This window comes from Rhea pennata, chromosome 3 (genome assembly GCF_028389875.1).
Source record: "Rhea pennata isolate bPtePen1 chromosome 3, bPtePen1.pri, whole genome shotgun sequence".
NCBI lineage: Eukaryota > Metazoa > Chordata > Aves > Rheiformes > Rheidae > Rhea > Rhea pennata.
This window is the reverse complement of record NC_084665.1, coordinates 61,763,597-61,786,466: the sequence shown is the minus strand read 5'-3', so window position 1 is coordinate 61,786,466 and position 22,870 is coordinate 61,763,597. Positions and strand designations below refer to the sequence as shown.

The following is a 22,870-nucleotide window of genomic DNA, read 5'->3' as shown; positions in this document are numbered from 1 at the left end:
AAATTATCAATTGCAGTTATGATGTAAGCACATTAGACTGAAACTATCTCAGCTGACAATCCTTAAGAACAGCCATGACAATGTGAAAATTCAGTCAGAAGGAGTTGGACTTCAAAAGCCCATGTAAAAAGTAAAAGTCTCAGTCCCTAAATACACCATCTTTAATCATCACCATCTTACCAAAAAAAAAAAAAAATAACACTCCTCACAGAGCAATATCACAACACAAGGATATAATTCTGATAATGAGTCGACAGTTCAGCAAAGTTGTCCTGTAGAACTTGTGCTCCAAAGCGTAGATAGAGTATAACAATGCTGTGGAAAAAATTAAAGACATAGTATTCCTATAGGCTTTAAACTGCAACATTGAAATAGTAGTTTGATAGAACAGTATATGAGAAAGTAATTATGTTAACATGATATGCATTTATTTTGACACATTTCTTTTCATAATTTTAAATTAAGATTTTTTTATATTAAAATTCAATAATCAACTGAGTAAAGGGAGAGAAAGATGGTTTACTTTTCTTGGATTCCAACCACTGCAGACAATCCAAGAGACAACAGCAATTTGAAACAACAGCTTGGGGAGGGGAGACAAATGTTAACCATAATCTAAAAACCTTATTCTAAGCTTCTGCTAGGAAACTTAGAAAGCTCCAACAGAAGGGAATAGTGCACTGCAGACTTCTCTGCAGTACAGAAAACATTACTGCTGAGTGAATTTCCAAATCTTGCAGTGTATTACTATAGTAATGGATTTAATATAAAGCTAGCACTAAAAGCCTCAGAAATGGTTCTAAAATTAAGAAATGTTCATCATAGCTCTCATACTAAAAAGCCATTCCTGACTTTCACTGACAATTTCATTATCAACAAAATGTATTCAAAGCCCCGAAAAAAAGTTATAAAAATTACAGTTCTGAGAAACGTACTTTGAAAAACCTTACCTAATGACAAGCACTACAAAGGTCAATGCAGTCAGGAACTTTAACCTGAGATCTGAAAAAAATGAGCAAAGTTGTTATTTGAGAGTTTATAACTATTCTGTAAGAAAAAAGCCTGTTCAGAGCATAATCAAAGGAAATACTCCTTACCCACATAAGGCATGTTACGAAGTTCTGAATATGCCCTCACTATCAGGAACAAAAGGTAGAGAATGTATGTGGTTGCCACCACAAGGAAGAAGACTTTCATTCCCTATGAAAAGAATATTACTTTTTATTATTTAACAATATTTGGCCTATTCCTTCTTTATTCATAATATCCTACCAATAGAAATCATTATTTCCCAAACATGATACAGAATTTTCCTCAGAGAAACTAGGTCCATGAAAAGAAGTAGAAAATGACGATGGCTATGGTTTTGGGGGAACAGGGAATGTAAAGAAAGGATTTTTACTAGCAAAGGTCATTTTGCTCACTGAGTTCACAATGAGCTGAATCTCTGTGTTTGTCTAAAAACATAGCTCCTGAAATTATATATGAACCTCTATGAATCAGATCTTCCCCTACAACAAGAAAAGCAGAATTTTACTAGGACAGAGGATCTTGGCAAGAAAAAAGACATACAAAATTGACTTTCAATCCCAATAGTCATGAATCCATGACTGTACTTCTGCTGTTGAGTCTCCAGATGCCCAAGGTTATTGGAAGACAATTCACTGTTCTTTCTGGGATGGAGCTCAATAAGGCACACTATGTAAGCCAGTGTGTGATACAAAGCAAAATGGAAACATTTCCAGCACCCTCATCACAATAAGACCTCTCAGCCAGCACAGGTATTCTCTAGACTGAGCTTTATATTTTAAGAGAAGAACAAAATCCTCTTTTAGTATTACCTAACTACATATAACAGCTTAGTAGGAGGAAAAAATTTCTACCTTACCTGGAAATTACCTGTGTCAACCCTGTATTGGTATGTAGGATCATGTACTTCATTAACACTAGAAAAAGATTCAAAATGAAAAGTAGTACTCACATCATTACAAAAGACAAGGTCAAAAAAAAAAAAAAGTACTGACCAAGAAACCCACTAACAAAGAAGAGGTTTCACATTATTATACAAAGTTTTGGCTGTGTGAATTGATGCAATGCCATTAATTCCAACAAAGCTATGACAATTTATGTTTCATGACATCCTCCTTCTCAAGCCCCACTTTTCAAAGAGTATAGGGGATCTGGACTGTCAACAGCGCTCATTTCCCTGCTTACTTTTCAGAAATCGTATAACCTTAAAGATTCCTACAAGCCTTTGAGATTCAGTGTTTAAAGTTCATCCTTGCTGTTAAGAATTATCCTTAAGCAAAAACTGCAGTATACGCCCTTCCCTCATACCAATTCTGCTGGTGGGGCATTAGCACCAGAATTTCCTGCAACTGCACTGCTTTCAACGATGAACAGTGGCATGGAGAAGGTTAGGAGATTTCTTCCTTTGAAGAAATAAAATAAGAGGCAAACAGTTGAGACTTGCACGATTTCAAAATCTACAAATGTATGAAAATTGAGGTAGTTTTCTAGGTGGGAAATACTGCCCCCTTTATGTTAACACAACAGACTGCAGTAGGAGAGAAAAAGTTAAAAAACAGAACTACCAAGTTTTGAGGAGAAATAGCATGGCTTGGCTAAGCAGTATCAATACCAAACACATAGGTTGAACGGTTGAGAAAGTTTCATCAAACTGTGTAATAGTTTATTGCAGAGAAACTGTTGCTTGGAACACTAAAAGCTAATTAGGACATAATGCTGGAGGGTGTATTACAGAGAGCCAAAAGATACTGATGAAGTGGTGTTTTCTATCTCTCACTCCAATTTATAGAATTAGGTACTACTAGATCATCCATGGAGAATTCTGATTTCAAGTTAGTCATAACTTTTTGCAAAATGGAAAGAGATAAGAATTTGAGCACTGTAATTTATCCATTCCCAAATCACAATCATAGTGTTAAGAGACAAATACTACTAATTAAAAAACAATTTCTAATTCTTAAACACCTTCAGCTCATTACTCATATACTAAATATTAAATTACTTACGTTTGCCATATTCCTAATGTAACAGAGGCCAGCCACAATAGCCCAACAATAAAGAATTTGGGCAGATAGAAAGTCAAGCACTTCCTTTCCCCCTGTTAAGACAACAGTAGAGTGGTTAAGGAACGAACCACATTTGAAATTAGATTTATTCTTGACTCAATGAAATAACTATTTTCTTTGTTTCTTGTTTCATTCAATTAGATGAAAAGACTTGCCCTCTGTATTTTCAACCTGCATAGATGATTACAGAATACATAAAACTGTGTCACCATTTGTGTTAAATTTAAGATACAGTAAATTTCAGGCATCCTACTGATAAGGTCTCACCTTATTTCATTGATACTGCAACTATCAGAATATGCTCCAGAACTAATATTTTTCTCATGCAATATTTTAAAGTGGTTGAAAAAGCAAACAATCACTATATAGAACAACAAAACCATTTAAGAACAAAGCATAATGGTATCTTTATTCTGCAATATGTCTTCCAATAGTTTAGAGTGACCTGTCCCATCTATCTCATTTAGACACAGTAGCAACAAGACAATCTACTTTACCATGGATCATCTTAATCCCAAAGCCTCATGCATCACATTGTATTTTGAGGATAGAATACATGTCATCTTTACTTTTATATCAGATTTTAATTTTTTCACTTTTTGAGAAAACTGAAAAACAAGTACTGTCTTCTGAGCACATACTAGTTAGATACTGTTGCACCCCTACCTGCACTCTTATACCATGGTACACACAAAGCCAGAACAGCAACAATGCACACAGGAACAGTGATTGGAATAGATCATCCAGCATTCCAGGAAACCAACTGTTCACCAAAAAAGAAAGGGGGAAAAATGGATCTGTAACAAAATAAGAAAAAAAGTTTAATAGAGGAGGAAAAAGCAATCCTTTCCATTATGAAGTAAAGCAAAATCCATCTTCAGAGAAATAAATAATCAGGTTCTTCAAATTACACCAGTAAGTCAAAGTACAGAAAACTTCAATTTAAAGGAAATGGAGCCTCCAGCAGCAGTCCTCTGTGTTACAGAAATATCCTAAAATTGTTGCCGAGGTTTCTAGAAGGGTGCATGTTTTATCAGATCTTCTGCTAAACCACTGTTCTTGGTGATGACCTAAAAAATTTACCATAGCCTGACTGAAAGCCAAATATTATTTCAATACTGCTAGACAGCACTAGAATTTGATGTGGTTTACATGGCAGACTAAAAGCAGTTTCCATTTTTAACTAAAGTATGAGTATCTGAAAAATGAAGTAGTAAGGTTTATCAGGAAAATGCAGCAATTGCATCCACATGTCACTATACAAAAACTTTAGTATTATTGCAGCCACTTACTACATTCAGAGTTTTAAAGAAACAGAGTTGACATTTTGATCACTGATGAGAATGAAATCCACCTAATGATTATGCCTTTGAATTTGATACACTTACAGTGTTGATTTTTTTAATAGAGTTTTATAAGTTGATGGCTAAGCTGCTTTTTTCTTTTCTTTTTTTTTTAAAAAAAAGGAGATTTCATAAAAATGCCAAGATACAAGTACCATTGTAAAGTAGCAGCAAGGGAAGAAGGATGGACATCCACTTCTGTTCAATACCCCAGTCTCTCATGGAAAATTTTCGTAGAGAATGTGCAAACAGACACTATAAAACAAACAAAAAAATTATAAAGGAAAGAAAACAGACAACGATTTTAATCAGAATAAAGAAATCTCACAGCACATTGCAAACACTACTTGAAGAGGTCTTTGGTACTGAGAACACTGTAAAACAAGAGCTACATCTCTAAGCTTCTACTTCTGCTCCCACTGTGCCAGCTTACACTCATGTAAATTACTTATTCTCTCAGGCAACCTCAAAAGGAAGTCAACTACTACTACACCAATAGGCACTGTGTGAAAAATGCTGCCTAATTACTGCTCATACACCATCAACAACTTCTGCATAAACTGATCCATAAAAAAAAAAAAAAAAAAAAAAAAAAAAAAAAAAAAAAAACATTCTATACAATGTTCACAGTTGTTTGATATGAGTGACATCACATATGTGAGAAAAATACCAAGTGTTAAGTGCTTTAGCTCCTTGATTCTGAAATTGTGTTCTAGTTTTATGTTGTTTGTCTGTGTCCAAAACACTACTTTTTCATGGGCAAAGCCAGATGGTCTTAACCATAGAGTAATTTAGATCAGAAGGGACCTCTAGAGGTCATCTGGTTCAACCCTCCAACTCAAAGCCATGCCAGCTTTGAAGTTAGATTAAGGTCATATTCAATTGAATTTTGATCATCTTCAAAGATGGAGAGCCTACAAACACTGAGAGCAACCTGCTCCCATGTCTTGAGTATCTCTGCAGCAAAATTTTTTTTCTAACCTCTATTCAGAATTCACTTTGAGCAAAGTTCTGTGTGTTCAATTCAAAAATTAGAGTTTAGGAAAGCAAGCCTTCCCTATTTATCCTGTTTTCCTAAAGTGCTTCAATTCCACTTGCAAAAACAAAAGCAGCACCTGAATAAGCATCTTTAGAAACATTCTTTAGACCCATTCTGTGATATCTTAACTCTACTGCAAGGGTTAAGTTACTAAACACAGCATTAAAGACAAATATCATCAGTTGTCTACATAGAAGGAAACAAAATCTTACCGTGACCATGAAAGTAAGAACTACAAAGACAAATCTGAACCAGATTTCCACTTGCGAAAAATTTGGATTGTAGGTCTTCCACTACAAGAAAACAAACCAAAAAAAAAAAAAAAAACACGAACAATGTTAATTATTGATTAATTATTGATGTCATACATACCCCATGCCCATCTTGCAAATATTGAAAGATTTTCTTGGTTTTCAAAGTTTAAAGGTACAGCCAAATTCCACCATGTCACTGGAGAAAGATGAAGACAAATTCGTAACCATTTTCCCTCAAGTTAAGGCATATTCTGAAAAATATAGGACTACCAAACAAAAACATAACTAAAGCAGCATAACATCCTTGCTTTTTTTTTAACCTTGCAATTTTCTAGCGTACTTAATGTGCTGTCATATGTTAAAAGCACTTATCCCTACAAAGAGGATGTTTTTCATTGGTTTTAATCTCATGTCAATTCAAAGTCTGCATTCTAACAATTAACTAATTCCAGTATGTTACTTTTACTTCAAATGTCAGATGCATAAATTGATTACAAAGAAGCTGATATGGTACAGTCATGCTTCCTGTGATGACCATGTCTTTGTAAAGCTTGTTCTCATTCAGAAGTGTGGGGAAACAAACAAACAAAAAAAAAAAAAACAAAAAAAAAAAAACAAGTAAAAGAAGAACAAACGAGCTAATGAGAAATAATTTTTTTCATAGGTGATGCAAAAAAATGCTCTTCTCCTCTAATTATTATGAGAGTGGAAACATTAATTTTAACATGTCAGTTTGCATAAACTCTGCTCTGTTGATGGTTTATCTTTTATGCTGCGTGCTCCTCTTCTGAAACTACTTCTGAAATGTACAAGCCTTGGTACAACATATGCTTTGCCTATCTGACAAGAAGCTTCACCTCTCTATGTAATTAGTCTGTTGACTTCTGACTGATGTTTATAAACTGTAGGGTTAGAGTGAAAATTATGTATGTATAGAACCTCCTTACACACTAGCCAATCTGTGATTTCAGCTGGGATCACTACAAACCACTGTAATAATAAGATTGACCGCTGTTGTGGTCAAGCAATGGCTTTGGAGTCGGGATTTTTTGTTTTTGCATGCAAGTCTGCCTTAAACATAGCCTACAAAGCAAGATGATAAACCTAACCACTAAATGCTCCAACACTTCACCATGTTTAAAATCAGGGGCTAAGCAAAGAGTCTGAGAGGTTTCTTTTTAATATAGCTTATTATTAATAATGTGTTTTATACGTAACAGTATTGTAATATTAATATTCAAAGAGTTCACTCAGCATTAAAAAAATTTTCTTTACAATAATATTCTCGCTTGTTGTTTTCTATCTGCTTTGATACACAGAATGCTACTTACAGGTGCAACATAATATAGTAACCCATATTGTAAATTTAGCTTTGTTCCATTTTCTCCTAATGCAAATATTTCTAAACTTCTTTCTGGAGTCACTCAGCTCACACTGGTAAAGCAAATGTTTTGAAAACATTCTTTAGCGCTGTGAACTGAGCTAGTTATTTCATTAAGGACGGCCTGCTTATTTTAGCTGAATGAGCATTTTTTCTTCTTCAGCAGCACAGTCAAAAATTTTTTTTCATTTGCTTTTGGGTTTGTTAAATCTTTCTAGCTCATGCTTTTAGAAAGTCTGGATAAATTTTGCTAATTCAGATGAAGTTACCAGAAAGACTTAAAAAGATACCATGCTTTAGAGAGCTGATGATTCTATAAGCAAACCAGATGTTCTAGCCTAGCTTGCCTATTCTTAACTGTCTCTCAGGAATTACACTAAAATTGTCCATCCCAGCAAACAGCATTAGCTGTTTTGAAAGAAAAATCCTTCTTCACAGTGTTAGGCAAATTGACCCTATTAACAGCAAATGCTACAATAGTTCTGACATTAGCAGTGATAAGAAATTTAATTATGATGTATCTTTATGTTTCATCTTCAAAAACAAGGTAACTTTTCTTACTACGGATAAAGCAGACTTGTACAGCATTAGTTATTAAAAAAAGATTTTCTTTGCTAGTGTAAAACTTTATACTTACTGTGAAAGTAATATTCTGGATAGTATAAGTTAACTTATTTAGATCTTCAAGGTTAACAAATATGTTGTACTGAGTATAATTCAGGTATCCAAGGTGAGCAACAATGATTTCAGTACATTTCTGTGAACACACACAATGAAGAACAGCATGTAACAGCCTTCAATTTATTCCATAATATGCACTGGTAGTCTAGGCTAATTTTTTTTTTAAATGGTCAGATATGGATAATACTTATTATCTGTCTCACCAATCTTGATCACTCAGAACATTTACTCGAACAAGCCCTGTAGATAAAGTATTCATTCAAAGATATCCAACAAAGCAGAAGAAATTGACAAAGTGAGTGAGCAGAATCAAAGGTTGAACCGATAAATAAGACTAACCTTTCACTAAACTGGCAAAAAAACCTGTTCACAGCTCTGGGGAGGATCTGGATAACTCTATCAGCCAAACTCTAGGGTCACTGGATGGGGCAATCTCATACTAATTCTTTTTTTTAAAGTTAACACAAGGAAAGAGAAAAACAAAGCATAAGTCTTTTGCTGTGTACAATTATATCTGTTTACAATTTCTGTAGATTTTATATATAAAAAGTCCCAAACACTTGATTTATGCTAGATGCTTACCAGAAAAAAATTGAGCTATGTCCATCCTAAATGATTTGAATCGAGTTTAAAAATTCCAGTTAAAATTATACCAGAAACTCAAAACTTTAAACATTTCCTCTAAGAGGAAAAGAAAATTGGCTTTTTCAGAATGCAGATTCTAGAGGATTTCTGCCAGACACTCTGCTAGGTGTTGGATGAGAACTCTTCTCTCCCCAGCAGTTCAGTGCTCAATCTTCCACTACAGTACCTTTTACTGCAATACCACTGATTTGTTTAACTGACTAAGCAGCACATACTGGTTGGCTGTCGGAGAGCTAGGCTAACAAGAAACCAGGGATAATACACACGAGTCATGTAAGGCAACATTTGGGAAAAAAAAAAAAAAAAAAGACAAATAGGCAGGTAGATCCTTGCTCAGGATTACTAGTACAGTTGCTACTATAAATGAAACCTTATTCCAGCTCTTCCTTGAGAGCTCCTTATCAGAAACACGTTTCTCATTTGTGATGTCATGTAACAAGCACACAAAGTTTTAAAAAACTTCTGCATCAAAATTTTGTTTAAAAAGGCATGTACTTGTGCACAGTTGAGTAATCTTGTCCGGTTGTGAACCTGATTATTAACATAGGGTGTGCTTCCATCCTTTACCACTCCAAGCACTTTGACTGTCATAGTAACATTCTTTTTGAAGGATACTGCAATTAAAGAGAAAAGATTAAGATATTGCTACATGCATATATGAAATTTCAAATAGAGTTCAAAACATACAAAATGTCAAAAAGATTATTGGAAGTTTTTCAGTTATACTTTACTGGAGTAGGAAAAAAAGAAATTATACTTTTATTTATATACTCAGGCAGTTAGTGACAAATGCCTGGACTGAATCTGTACAGATTAACAGTTTCTGATACAGTATTTCTCACATATTTATAGTCATTTTATTGCATAATTAATATTATTACAATCTACACATATAATAGTCCCAAAAATGGAGAAGCAGAGACACAGATTCTCCATCTACTATTGTTTTCACAGAAATAACAAACAACTTATTCCATACAGCTGCTGCCTCTCCAATTCTCAAGGCCAGTTCTGTCCATATCTTTATGGGGTACAGAGGATAGAAAGGGAGAGGTTATTTCAGAGGAAAAACCCACCAACAACAGCCATAACACTACAGGATCACATATGAGACAGACACATGAAACTACAGCTATTGTACACATAATTAGGTTGCTACAGCAGTTTTCTGAAAAACTAGTAAGATTCTCACCATCGTGCTGATCCAGCTCAACTACACAGGTCAACCACAGCTGCTGATTGTAAGTAGACAGTGGTGGTGAACTTAAATTAAATGGCTTCAGCTGTTAAAAAAGAAAAGAAAAGAAAAAGAAAAAACCCACAAGGTCCGACAGTCATTCTGTTATATCGTACATCCGGACAGGTAACAATAAAAGGCATGTTACAGCTATGTGCACGACAATCTTTTGGGGAATAGATTTAATACACGCTACTGTGTTGACAGTATGGGTAACATCCCAATGAACTTAAATTACTTTAAATTTATTAAGTCTTTCAGAGAAGTAGTTCAAACAGCATACATTTCTGGCACAGCACTGAATTCAGAAAAGGTATGAGTACTTAAGTAGCAGCAAAAAAAAGATAGAGATAAAAAGACAAAATCCTGAGACTTAGCCTGAAAATAAAAAAATTATTTCTAGCACTGTACACAACAAGTTAGATTTCTGGCCCTCAAACTGCTTCACAGTTTAAACCTTTTCAAGTATAAAAATGGTAGTCAGTTTTCCATCAGGTTTTCTAAAAATTCTACATTAATTTCAGAAGCATTGAATATATCATTATCAAATAAAACCTACATGCAGGAAAAAATTTTCTTATTTGATAAAAGAAACAGATTTCTAAAAAATCCACCCAAAATACATTATCAATCCAAACATACATAGGTGACTAACAAAATAAAAAACGTTTAATGCATTTAAAGAAACTACACTTCCAAAAAAACGTTTCAGTATTTTTTACCAAAATTACTTCAGATATGAAGTTGACAGCAAAGAGCTAGGCAGAAATAAAGACAGAAGAACGGAGAACTAAGATATGAGAGCTTACTAGGAAGGCTTTCCAAAAAAATGAATATGAAGGTTCATGTCAGCAAGCTGAATCTCACCATCTTGGTCACTGGACCGTGAACAATTAACAGTACACAGAAACATTCCTTCCCAGATGACAGAAAGGAAAATCAAAGGAAGGTGAATATCGGTTGTCACCAAAAGCATTGCTTTTTCATTTCTGCTCTCAATTTCTATTTCGAGGTTGTTAGAAAAATCGGCATCATGTGCTCGCTAGGGAGTCAACACTCACTGTTACTTTATCATCAACTACTATGAAGAAACATCACTCCACCACAAAATTCTCTGCCTCACCTGCTCACAGGTGACCTGCCCACAGAAGAGTAGAAATTGCTGCAGTATCACTGCTGAATTACCACAGTGGTAGTAAAAATACCACACATTCTACTTCAAGCTGGAAAGCCAAGTAGTTTTCCATTAAAAATCTAGCTGCTTAAAATAATCTTAAGAGAGGAGGTGAGGGGAGAATGTTTAACAAATGTCACAAAATAAAGCCATTCATGTAATCCAGCAATATATATTAACTCTTACCTTTAGGCTGTTATTTAAGTCAGTTCTTGCTACGGAAGTTTCAATGACATTAGGACCTATATGATATAGAAGAGGGGAAAAAAGGAATATTGATGTATACTACTCATAAGTAACAATATAAATATTGTATTTCAAAAGATTGTACAATACGAAACATCCCTGGGAGGCAGGTAAATAATAGCCCACTTTACCAGTGTTTAAGCTGAAAGGTAAGTCACTTAGACAAATAACTATCTTAATAACCTTGACCTTATTGTTTATCCGTACTTGATTTCCTTTAAGCGTTTCTGCCATAGTGTTTCCAAGTACGATTACCCAGTTTACATAAATTAGAAATCAAAAACTCTAGGTCAGAAGCCCTGCATGCCTGTTCTAAACTACTACACCAAACCACTGGGTATTCTTCTCAAGCTAAAGTATCAATACACTGCAGTCATGAAAGTATTCAGCTACAGAGAAAATAGCTAAGCACCAGTAGCACTGTTGGTACAGCAGCTTGAAGTTCAAAGGGCTGCAAAACACACCTGAAAAAACAGCTTATTAGATTGCACTGAACTCCCAAGTTGCTATGGCCAAATAGCTAACATTATCTGATGTACTAGCTAGTAATGTCCATATTGCATTGTGTTTGCTGCAGAGATGCTAGGCAAAAAGCATCCCATTGTATCTGACTGCATGATGCTAGTACCTTTTTTGTGCATATGTAGTGTATTTGTTTGTATAGTCACAATAACAGTACTTTGTGGAAAGTGCTGGATTTTGAATCATATTGGTCTGCTCAAGCAAAATTACCTACATGTTGGTTTAGGACAGTTCTCAGACTACTCCAATTAGGGAGGGCATCCATTTCTACAGAAGCATGGGAACTGTAGTGTGTGCATGTGTACACATGCACATCTTTATATATTCACATAAATAAATATTAATTGTGTAAAAGTTCTATAAAGAATTTCTCTTAAAACACACACTCCATTTAGTCAATGAAGCTTCACGTTCAATTGTTGTAGAGGATGTTCAGTTCGCTCCCAGACTTTTCATTCAGCTGCACCTCCAGTCAGTCTGTACAGTCACACACATTTCAAAAAAAAAACTTATCAGCTGCACCTGTCCACCCACACCCTGCCTCTAATTCTGAATGCAATAATAGGGGAAACATAGAATCATCATTTATGTTGGAAGAGATCCTAGAGGTTATGTATTTCAACCCCCTGCTCAAAACAGGTATAATCAGATCAAATTGCTCAAGGCTGTGTCCAGTCAAGTCCGGAACACTTCTAAGGACAGAGATTCCCACAACCTCCCTACGCAATTTGTTCCAGTATTTAATCATCTTCATGGTAAACTTTTTTTTTTTTTTCTAATATCTAATTGGAATTTCCCATGTTCCAACTTGCATTTATTGGCTCTCGTCCTATCACTTCACACCTCTAAAAAGTGTCTAGGTCCACCTTTTAAAAAACAGTCATTAAATAGCACTGCTCCTTTTAGTCTTGCCAAGTCAACAGAACCATACCTGAAAGCAAAGAACCATGCTAAATCAGTGAACAGAAAAACTATGCTCAGGTATGGAAAAGAAGCTCTGCATCCTGTATCTTCTTTGGACTTATCCCAAGATGCCCAAAGATGGCATGGCATATAGAGAAAAAGGAAGGAGAGTAAGCGAAACTTGTAAAAAAATTTCTGCGTCTGCCCTGAGTTACAAGAACTGGAAAGCAACAGCCACCTCAGATTAAACCACCTGCTCTCACATGAGAAAGCCTCTGCTAGGCTTCCCAAACTGCAGCTAGAGATGCTGAGTATGGGGAAGGGCATATACAAGTAGCATAGCAGACAGGATTGTATCTCCCACCTTTCCATTTACTTAGTGGGTTTGGTGAGTTTTACCCAGACTGCACCTTTAATGAGTGAATACTGTTTTGGGAGCACCCCTCCCTCTATTCACAGGAAGCAGGAAGCTGTCAACAAAACCCATGAAAACTACCACAGTTTAAGCATGGGGTTCTCCTCCCAAGGCAAACAGCATACTTTTAAAAATAATTAAGCTATAACAATGAACTGCATCTGTGCTCTGTCAGCAAAGCTGTCCAGCAAACCAGTCTCTGAGGACAAGAATTCCACAGCAGTCCTGGCTCCTGAAGGGAATCGCAGTGAGTACTGGACCCCAACACGGAACAGACAACTGAGCATGGCTTATCGTAGCCACATCCCCTACAAGGGCACCACGTCATCACATCAATGCACAGGCAGACATAATGCAACACGCCACTAAGGCCACTGTGTCAAGGATTACTACTCATTAGGAATAAAATACTCAGTTTTCTCTTCCAGGAGTACTGCTCTTTGCCCCATCTCAAATTAAAATATTTTTGTCACATTCTTGCAACTGTCAATGCACAAGAATCATATATAAACACAGACTCATAAGTATGGGTCACCTTTTAAACCAAATAGGAAATGACACTGAAGTCATTCCATTTTTTGTTTAATCATTCATGTAAGATGTGATTTTATAGATGTATTCATGTAATATTTTAGTGGCCAAGTAATGCCCTTCAGCATCATTAGACAGTCACAGGAATATCAGTGTTTTATTTTTATGAACTGGAAAAACTGTCTGTTTGGACCTTAGGCTTCTACTATAAATCAAACAGCAGAAAAGGAAGGTCCTATTTTGTGGATATGTTTTATTATTTAAGGCTATTATGAAGAGCACACTGCCTATGAGGCATAGATGGACATGAAAACCCAAACAGCTACCTCAAATTAACCACCCCTTCTTTCCAAGGCAGGCAGGAGTGGTTGAGTCACAAGGCTCCTTGGGCGATCTCATTCTAAAGGTAAGTGTAGAATGCAGGGCATGTAGAGACAACTCAACTCTAGAGGTAGAGACAACTCTAGGGACACTCAAGGGAGGTGTCAGAAATGACACAGGAGAAAACCCTGGTTAAGGGGGAAATAATACATTTCGGAGAGAGGATAAAATCTTAAAATTATGCTCAAAGCAGAGGAGGAAGGGGTTGCTTAATGAATATGACCATTCCCTCCCTTCCCCTCTCTCTGACTGCTCACTTTACTGTGTGATGACAAAGCTACCCTGATGTGCCAGGCAACACTCTAGTGAAAGCAAGTAGGCTGACTTACCTTACAAGTCCAGGTCCTTCAGAAAAATTGGAAAAATTTTCTTCTATATTATTTCATTACTCTCACAGAGGTCCTCAAAACTAGAGAACTAATTTCGTGCATGTTCAACAATAGAAGCTCACAGTTTCACATTACTAAAATATTTTATATTTCTGTAGCACTTATCACCCAAAATTTATAAGACTTCACAAACAATCATCAACTTCCTCAGAGCAAATCAAGTATTAGCAGCACCATTTTACAGACTGATATACAAGAAAGAAAATTAATGTAGCAGTCCGGTGAAAAATTATGTTCTAATGAAGCTTTTTTCTTTTATTTTAATTACTCTCCCCTGCAAAGCAGTTTCAAATACCAAACCTGTGTAGGTAGTACTTCTACCAGAAAACAGAATAAACAGTTGCTTGCCCCTCCCTGTAAATACCAGATGTAGATTTATAGCAATACCTCCTCAGAGATCTTGGGTGCACTAAGATCACTATCATCTAAGTACCTCTGTAAATACCAACACATTTATACAAAGCAAACAAAAACTTAATCTTTTTTAAAAAAGACAACATCCTTACCTGCTATTCCTATGAAGACTGTCAAACCAAAACAAACAAAGAATACTACAAAGACCAGGACAAAATGCCGTTTGGACAGTGTATATAATCTCATTGGTGCCAGCCTACAGGAAGCAAAAGAAAGCACAGAATAAGCTGTAAGTCATATTTCTAAAGGAGGAGAAGAAAAAGAAAATGCCCCATTCACCATTTTTCCTCCACAAAGAAAATTAAAGCAGTATCTGTGATAATGTAAAACACTAAGAAGAATTGACAATAATACTGTTTTATAGACAACTGTAATTTATAGACAATGTAATAACAATTACTTAGGATAGGAAGACATAGGTATGTTTACTCGCATCTCCAAATGCATGAATGTTGCACATTCATTTTATGCTAGTGTTTTCTATTGTCCTAAGACTTGACTGACAGAAACATTTCTTAACTCGGAGGGAGAAAAAAGAAGTTTTATTTTTAGTTCCTATGTTAGTAATTTAAATATCCAAAATACCGTGTCTGTTACAGTGACAGCTTAACCTAAAGAGACTGACAATACTCTATTAACTCAGTTACCTGTACGTGATCTTAATTAGTTTTCTACACCCCAAAGGTAAACTTCATCCCTATGGGAACCTCCCCTACAGAAACACTCCTATGAAGAAATAGAACAAAACTTCAGACCAGCTAGTTGTGCAGGCTCAGGCTCTAAATTCATGGCTGAGCTCTCCCACAGCTTGGGAAAAAGAAATTTAAACTTAAGTTTATTATTAGCCTCTTAAATAGAAAAACATATAAAGCAATGACTTCTCTGCAATTGGCTGATGTGCCAGTCCACCTTCAATTAACATTAGGTTAAAGACAAAATAAAGTAGAAAAGAACTGAAATAACTGACTGCATTCTCTTGGGAACAGGTAACTTCCAGCCTGTTAGCATAAGGGAAATATGACCAATGAAAAATCCTGTGTATCATATCCCTTCTCTACCATCTTCTGTGTTAATCGAACAGTTCGAGAAAGCACACAGACAAACCATGTGCGTCAAAATATATCTAACACTTAGCTTTGAATTGTGGCATAATTCAGTCACCATAAAGTTAAATTTCTACTGCTGTACTAGAAGGTACAATTATTAGAAAGCTATGCTGTTTATACAGTATAGCTGTAGGTTTGGGGTGCAGCAGTGGTGTTTTCTAATAAAATTGTACGAGTAACACAAATGCATTATCACGGAAGGAAATGAAAGCTTAAGACTTTAAAACTAGGGACAAGGTTCCCTTTCAGCTTAGAACAGATTTCTTCTCACCAGCAGACAATGCTGTTCTCACAGATCTACCATCACATTAATTAAGAAATGCTGAAAAGGTGGTGAAACCCTTTCCATGAGCCCAATTTGTATTCTGGGACTACAGACCCATGCACTCATGGGAAATAATCATCTCAATTTTAAGAATCTGGATTCTTTGCAAATAGAACACTTCAGGAATAATGATGTTAATTCTTTACTGTAAACTTTGACATATCCTAAACTTCATTTAACTCAGGTGGTGAGGAACAGAGAAAAAAACACAGTAGAAAGAACTGTGAGTAACTGTACACATTACAAGTTTGTGCAAACTGCCTTTACAGGACTCTTGCACTAACAGCTGGAGACACAGTTTAACTTTCCTTGCCACCTGCCATTATGCTGAGCAAAACACCTGCAAAATTCTAAAAAGTCAGAATAGCTCATTATGCAGGAAAAAATGAGAAGTTATACATGAAATTATCACAATCACAAATATGAACATCACAGAACATATTTTTGATCTCAGCTGCATCACACAGAAGTTTCACAGACAAATATGATTCTAAGTTGACTTTGATAAATCCCAAGAGGCATTTCAAACCAGGACATGTCTGCACAATTTTTGCAGGTATATAGTTACACTACATTGGTTAAACTAATATTTAACACCTCAGTCTTGATGCACTTAAACCACTTAAAAGCTATTTTATCTGCACTAGTATTAAAAAGGGGGCATTTTCCTATCTATAATGCTCCAAAGACTCCTTCAGTGCCATAAATGATTTGACATTCCTTGTCTACCTAAGAACTTCATTCATAGGATATTATCTCAAGTTACACTAATTAGTAACTTAACATGTAAATACTTGGTACATAAAAATGTTGATATGTCTAAATTAAACATAAGGGTTCAAGAGGATACCAACCCACACACGATTCATGTAAGAGCACCCACTGAAAACCACTCAGCACATAGAAAACAGGTCTGGATCAAAAAGTCCATGAGATGAGAACAGCTGAAAACTGGAAGAGCATCATATACATAGAAGAAAGTATCACATACACTTGTGTTGTTCTTACAGCTCAACAACCACAGGAGTGGCTTTACAGTAATAGGCAATTATCACCTCTTAGGCCACAGCACAGATGCGATTGCAAGCTTTTGAAGAAACATGCTCCAGACATTAGGTTTTCTTCATTCTAAATCATCTCTGGATGGCACAACATCTAGCAGTCAAAATGGCTCGATGCATGTATGAATACCACTGTGGCAGGTAAGAACAGTCACACCGGTAGTTTCCAAGGAGAGGAAACTGCCCAGCATGGGGACATACTGATCTTCTCTATTCTTTTATACTAACACTCCCGAAGTCTCAGTTAAGCCACTGGCTGTATGAATGTGCTATTTTACAGGTCAATAAGGCGACACAGATCTGTCCAGAACTTAGCTGACAGAAGAATAAGGCAAGGAGAAAACGGATGAAATAGCACATACTAGGAATGGAACAGTTCTTGAGAGTCTATCTACAAGATTTACAAGCCTAGATTAAGGTAAAAGCTGAAAAGCAGACACAGGATTTGTTCAGAGAGCTGAATATAGGCAATTAGAATGCCTCAGACTCAGCCCTCATCTTTCTTAGGCTGTTTTATCAGAAGCTATCACAATTTGGTGTTCACATCTCAAAAATTTTATGATATTCAAAACAGCACTCAGAAATTTTTATCACAAATCACAAAGTCTAAGGTCGAGGTGGGAGTGTCTTTAAAACCCTAATCCTTAAGATCTTATTACAGATGATTTTTGACTCTCAAAAAAGAAAAAAAAAATCCACTGATTTCTAGCCCTTAAAGTTTGTATTTTCAAACTTCTAAACATGAAACAGCCAGACACAAAATAACTACAACACATAAGACAAGCAGACTAGATACACCAAAGTAAACATATCAAAATCACACACACAAAAATAAATCCTTCTGAAAAGGTCACATCTACCAGCAAGACAGGCTTCAGAAAGAAAGGGAAGGAGGAAATAAAGTATTAGTAACTAAGATTAAGAGTTTAGGTTGAAAAAAAATTGATCCAAACAAAATAGTAAGTGAAGTATATATGACAAATCAGACTCAGAACATTTTTAGAGAGCATTCAGATAACCTAAAACTCATTGATAAATATTAACCTATGTTGGATCTGATGAAAATTCTGCACGTGTGGATTAAATTTCTATGTGATCAGCTAGAATAACTGCAGAACCTCATTCTCCAAACTGGTTTGTGAATCTATGACTATGTAACATGCAGCTGGCCAGCAAAACAGTATTGCATAGTAAGTACTTGCAGATATACCAGGTTGTGTGGCCATACTGATCAGTAGTTTCAGAAATCCTCACTGACACTGCACCGAAGTCCAAAAAACTAGTTATCACTAATTTAAGAGAGGAATCTTGCACAGTAATCTTTCACATTTTGGGAACATACAGCTCTAATTTCATTCTTGATTTCACAATAAAATATCTTGTAAGGGAAACAGCTTGAACAGATTAGAAAAGTACTCAAATGAAGTGCTCCCCACAAATTTCTGGTGGGGAAGGACAGCTCATCTTTGTAACCTGCCCACTTGACTGACATGTACAAACTATACTTCCAAAGTGTTTTAAGTTATTCTCCTTTAGTTACAGAACTCTTATATCTCAGTTTATCAGATTCTCTCACTTAACACTCTGAACTGTATTTTCATCACTTACTAGCAAAAGCTGCAATCCCTAGCATTCCACAAGCCTACACCAACTTAATACAGAACCCATACTGACATCAACACCTGGAATGGGAACTCACATACTACACCACAGAAATAGAGAACTGTCAGAGAATATAACTTCACAGGCAAGCAGTATTAATTTAATCTGTTGTCCAAGGGAGGAAACAGCATTGGAAAAACTTGGCAAGCTATGCAACTCGAAATTACACCCATCTGCATTGGCACAAACCTAAGAAGTTGTCTACCTTAGCTGTGACACTGTTGGTATATTTTACTGTGTGCAGGTCCTGGGAGACTTTTGCACTTCATGCACCTTCTAAACATTTATATGAATAATCAGTCCTCAATCATCTCTCAAGTCATTTGCTATGAACCTACAGACTTTAAACTAACCCATCAGGCAGTGCTTTTACCCAAATACTATTAGGCATCAAAGTTTTTATTCACAAGAAAGTGATAGTGGCAACCCAGAAGTTTACACCACAACATTTACAACACATTTACAACAACACTGAAGTGGTATTTTAGTGCTGTGATAACTTTCAGATATACTGTATAAAAATACCTGCCTATTTTTAATTCGTGACAATCACAAAACTGTTTCAGTAAGAGCACACGTAAGAACACAGCCCAATCTTAACTAAGGTCATAAGAGCAAGTAATAATTAATAGCATTACTACGGGGAGCTATATTTTTCACTGCCTTTCACTGCAGTAAGAGAATTTCCTTGGGTTGTTAGTGTCTTATTTCAACCTATCACCGGCAGATAAAATGATCCTCTCATATGTTCACTGTTTAGCATCTGTCTTTTGGAAATAAATTACATTAATTTATGAACATCTATAAATGTAAGATGATGATCTCCTGCTAAAAGCTTCTTTTTTACATAAAAAAGACCAAATAAAGAATGAAATGTGTGAAAGGCATTTAGGTGAAAGGCAAAGACAGACCCTCAATCTGGAAGCACTTGTTCAAACAGGTAAAAAACAGTACTCTGTTTTATCCATAGACTTCAATCAGTCTATGCTACCAAGACTGCTTGAAGCTCAAGACTAGCCATCCAGGTGTTAGCAGATTTCTCAGGCAGTTTAGCAATCCATACTGAATTTTATCTTCACTCAGGCAGAACCTAACTATTTTATAACTAAATTGGTTATGTTTAAAATACACTGCAAGGGAGCAGAAAGCACAGAGATACAAACAGAGAAATATTAGACATCTCATATAGTAGTCACAATTTTTAAAAAATTGTAAGCTAATGCAATCTGTGTTAGCGTGAGCTACGGAAACGTACTCACAGACACTTGAAAGTTTACTTAACAACTGGAATCTTTCAGTAGCTATTCAAATGTGAGATTTGAAAGTGGGTTAAAATTTGTTCTTTGAGTAAAATCTTGGCTCAAACTGTTAAGCAAAACGCTTGTCTCAGGCAATTCCTCATCTTAAAATCACTTCTCTTCTCTGCACAACAGCCTGTACCATTACACTCTCAAGAAACACGAGTGCTTTTATATAACACATTTTACTTAAGAATCTCGCTTTACAGATGGAGAGGCTGTGATTCAAGTGAGATTAAGCAGTAGGTAGCCAAGGGCTGGTATCAAAATCAGAAATAACTCACCCATTTTTATGCTCAGTAGCTTTTTCTCTGCCTAGTATCCTATACGTCTCTTGCTCGACATCCAGATCATTCTCAAGCTAAAACCATTAAAACCACTTTCATTTAAATTTTTAAATATGCTACCTACATTTACAGTACTTGATCTACCTGCACATCGCACATTCTCACTGCTTAAAGACATTGCTTTGGTGACCATCAGAAGACCTTGAATTCCTTCTCGCAGGTGTATTCCACTGTGGTTAACAACCAATGAAGCAAATGATTACATAGAAAGATGCATACAATTGATAGTACAATTCTCTGTAGTACTGTTACATGACAACTGACAGCTAACTATGGCTCTACTAAACAGCTCAAATGGCTTTTTTTTTGTATGTCTTATTTGTTTTATTCATTGATGTTTAAAGAATTAGTCATGATTATTGCTCTATCCATGCGGACAAGCATCCGGGAAAGTAAGTTTTTTGTTCTTTACAGATACAATCTGTAAGTAGAAATACAGGGGGGTTTTATGTGACCTGAGTAAGAAGAACAAAAACTCAGCGTTCTTCTAGGAAGCGGGTGATTAGTCTCAGTTTTCTAACTTGCGAAACAGAGTCTTGGGAAAACTAATTTAACCCTCAGTGATCTCATCTCCTAAAGAGGAATTAAAACGTATAAACCGAATTACAAACTTCCAGTCCTAACAGGAGGGAATAGTAAGCCACCCCGCCTACGCAGCTGAACACTTCTGCCTCCCCCCTCCCCAAAAACAGACAGGTCCTGGCCGCGTTGGAGCCGCCAGTGCCTACCCGGTCCCCGGGTGCCGCAGCCGCGGCTCGGCGGGCGGCCCCCGCCGCACAGGTGCCGGCCGGGCAGCGGCCGTCGGCAGCACGGGGCGCCCCGCGGCTGCGAGCTGCCCGCCGCGCGGTCCCGCGCCCCCTCCCCAACGGGCGCCCCAACGACCGAGCCCCCCTCCCCCCAACGGCAGCCGGGAGGGTGCGGGGGCCTCGCGCCCCGCCCGCCCCGAGCGCGCGCGAGCGAGCGGCGCCCACCCCGCTCCTCCCCTCTCCCACGACTCACGGCTCCATCTCCGCGCCGCATGCGCGCTGCGGGCGCCTCGCCCGGGAGCCGCGGCCCGCAGCCGTGGCACAGTCGCAAGCGGCGCCGGGCGGCGGCTTCCGCGTGCGTCACCCAACCGCCACGCGACTCCGTCGCGAGACGTCACGGCAGCCCCCGCCGCTCCTCCGCCGCGGGGGCGAAGGGCGACGCTGCCGGGAGCGGGGCGGCAGTGCTACGGCGAGCCGGAGGGGACACGGGTCCCCGCTCCGCGACTCCTCCCCGAGGGAGCCGCGCCGAGCGGGCGGCGGCGCCCGGCCGGGGAGCCCCGTCCGCCTGCTCGGGGCGCCGTGGGCTCAGGCGGGCGCGGCGGGTCTCCCCGGGCGGGCTGCAGACGCCGCCGGTGCCTTGTGCAGCGGCAGCGGGTCAGGGCCCCGGTACACTGAGCGAGGCATGTGCCAGAGCCCTGTCCGTATTATTTGCCCTTCTGTAGCCCACATGAGAGTCCTTACGGGAGACCTGGTACTGTTTGTCCACTGTCTTCTGAGACAAGCGAGGATAAACTTGAACCTGAACTCCTGTTCAGCTTTCACTGTGGTAGTGCCAGTCTCGTTCACCACAAGGAAAGTCAACCCAATAAACAGAAAATACGGAAGACAGCGAAGTGGTTCTGAATCTGATAAAACCTACCCAGTTTAGGTATAAATTCTGAATGTGTGTGCTTTTATTTCACTTCACAGTAGAGACAGCCCCCTGATATGCAAATTTACTTTTTTCACCCTAATCCAATGGCAATTGCTCTTCCAGCTGAAAGAAAATGCCATCACTGGCAGTCACCTGGATGCTGCTACAAGAGGTGTGTTTAACATGTCTGTTTACAGAGAATTTAGTCAGCTTACAAGTGTTGTGAATTAAATCCAAAGAGTGAGCTACTACTTTTAACACACTAAAGACATTTCTAGATTGCATCTAACACTATTTTTAATTTTTGCACAAATGTGCAAAATAAACTTGGATTTTATTCTGCTTTCCTATTAAATCTGCTGAGAGTGGACAGCAATGATTGTCAATAGATCCATTGGGTAGAGATGATGAGAATTAGGTGAGGTGAGTTTAGGGTTAGAGTTTAAAGTTGTTCATTTCTGATGGCTCCTGTGCATAAAAAGACAGGACTATAGTTACTTAAGTATTGGTGGATACCTGGTGCCTAGTCTAGAATAAGCTTTACTTTAAGTTCCCAGCTCTGATGTTTGTCGTATATGTAAGTTGCAGCCATCTCAAGATGACTCCAGAAACAGACGGATTACTCAACATGCAATCTGAAAAATCTCTCTTCAACAACCAAATCCTTCTGTTAAAAGTTAGTTAGATAGTAAGACTGCAATTACATTTTAAAGGTACTTAGCACTGACAACACCATTCATTTAGTCAGTTGCCTTACAGGTA

General features: G+C 37.5%; 1 protein-coding gene across 2 annotated transcripts in view; it reads right to left on the bottom strand.

Moving 5' to 3' along the window:
* TMEM181 (transmembrane protein 181) overlaps nucleotides 1-21,525 on the bottom strand; it is a 28,835-nt gene extending 7,310 nt beyond the window's left edge. Inside the window, exons 1-14 of one of the 2 annotated variants that reach the window (XM_062572432.1) lie at nucleotides 21,449-21,525; nucleotides 14,743-14,846; nucleotides 11,036-11,091; nucleotides 9,631-9,721; nucleotides 8,934-9,052; nucleotides 7,750-7,869; nucleotides 5,690-5,770; nucleotides 4,594-4,693; nucleotides 3,762-3,892; nucleotides 3,036-3,127; nucleotides 1,889-1,946; nucleotides 1,098-1,200; nucleotides 951-1,002; nucleotides 236-315 (exon numbers count right to left, since the gene is read on the bottom strand). In XM_062572432.1, the coding sequence (XP_062428416.1) occupies nucleotides 236-315; nucleotides 951-1,002; nucleotides 1,098-1,200; nucleotides 1,889-1,946; nucleotides 3,036-3,127; nucleotides 3,762-3,892; nucleotides 4,594-4,693; nucleotides 5,690-5,770; nucleotides 7,750-7,869; nucleotides 8,934-9,052; nucleotides 9,631-9,721; nucleotides 11,036-11,091; nucleotides 14,743-14,846; nucleotides 21,449-21,456 (1,195 nt within the window). In that variant the 5' untranslated portion in view covers nucleotides 21,457-21,525. The remainder of the gene's footprint in view (nucleotides 1-235; nucleotides 316-950; nucleotides 1,003-1,097; nucleotides 1,201-1,888; nucleotides 1,947-3,035; nucleotides 3,128-3,761; nucleotides 3,893-4,593; nucleotides 4,694-5,689; nucleotides 5,771-7,749; nucleotides 7,870-8,933; nucleotides 9,053-9,630; nucleotides 9,722-11,035; nucleotides 11,092-14,742; nucleotides 14,847-21,448) is intronic. The other variant, XM_062572433.1, reaches the window with a different exon arrangement.
* Between the last annotated feature and the right edge of the window lie 1,345 nt (nucleotides 21,526-22,870).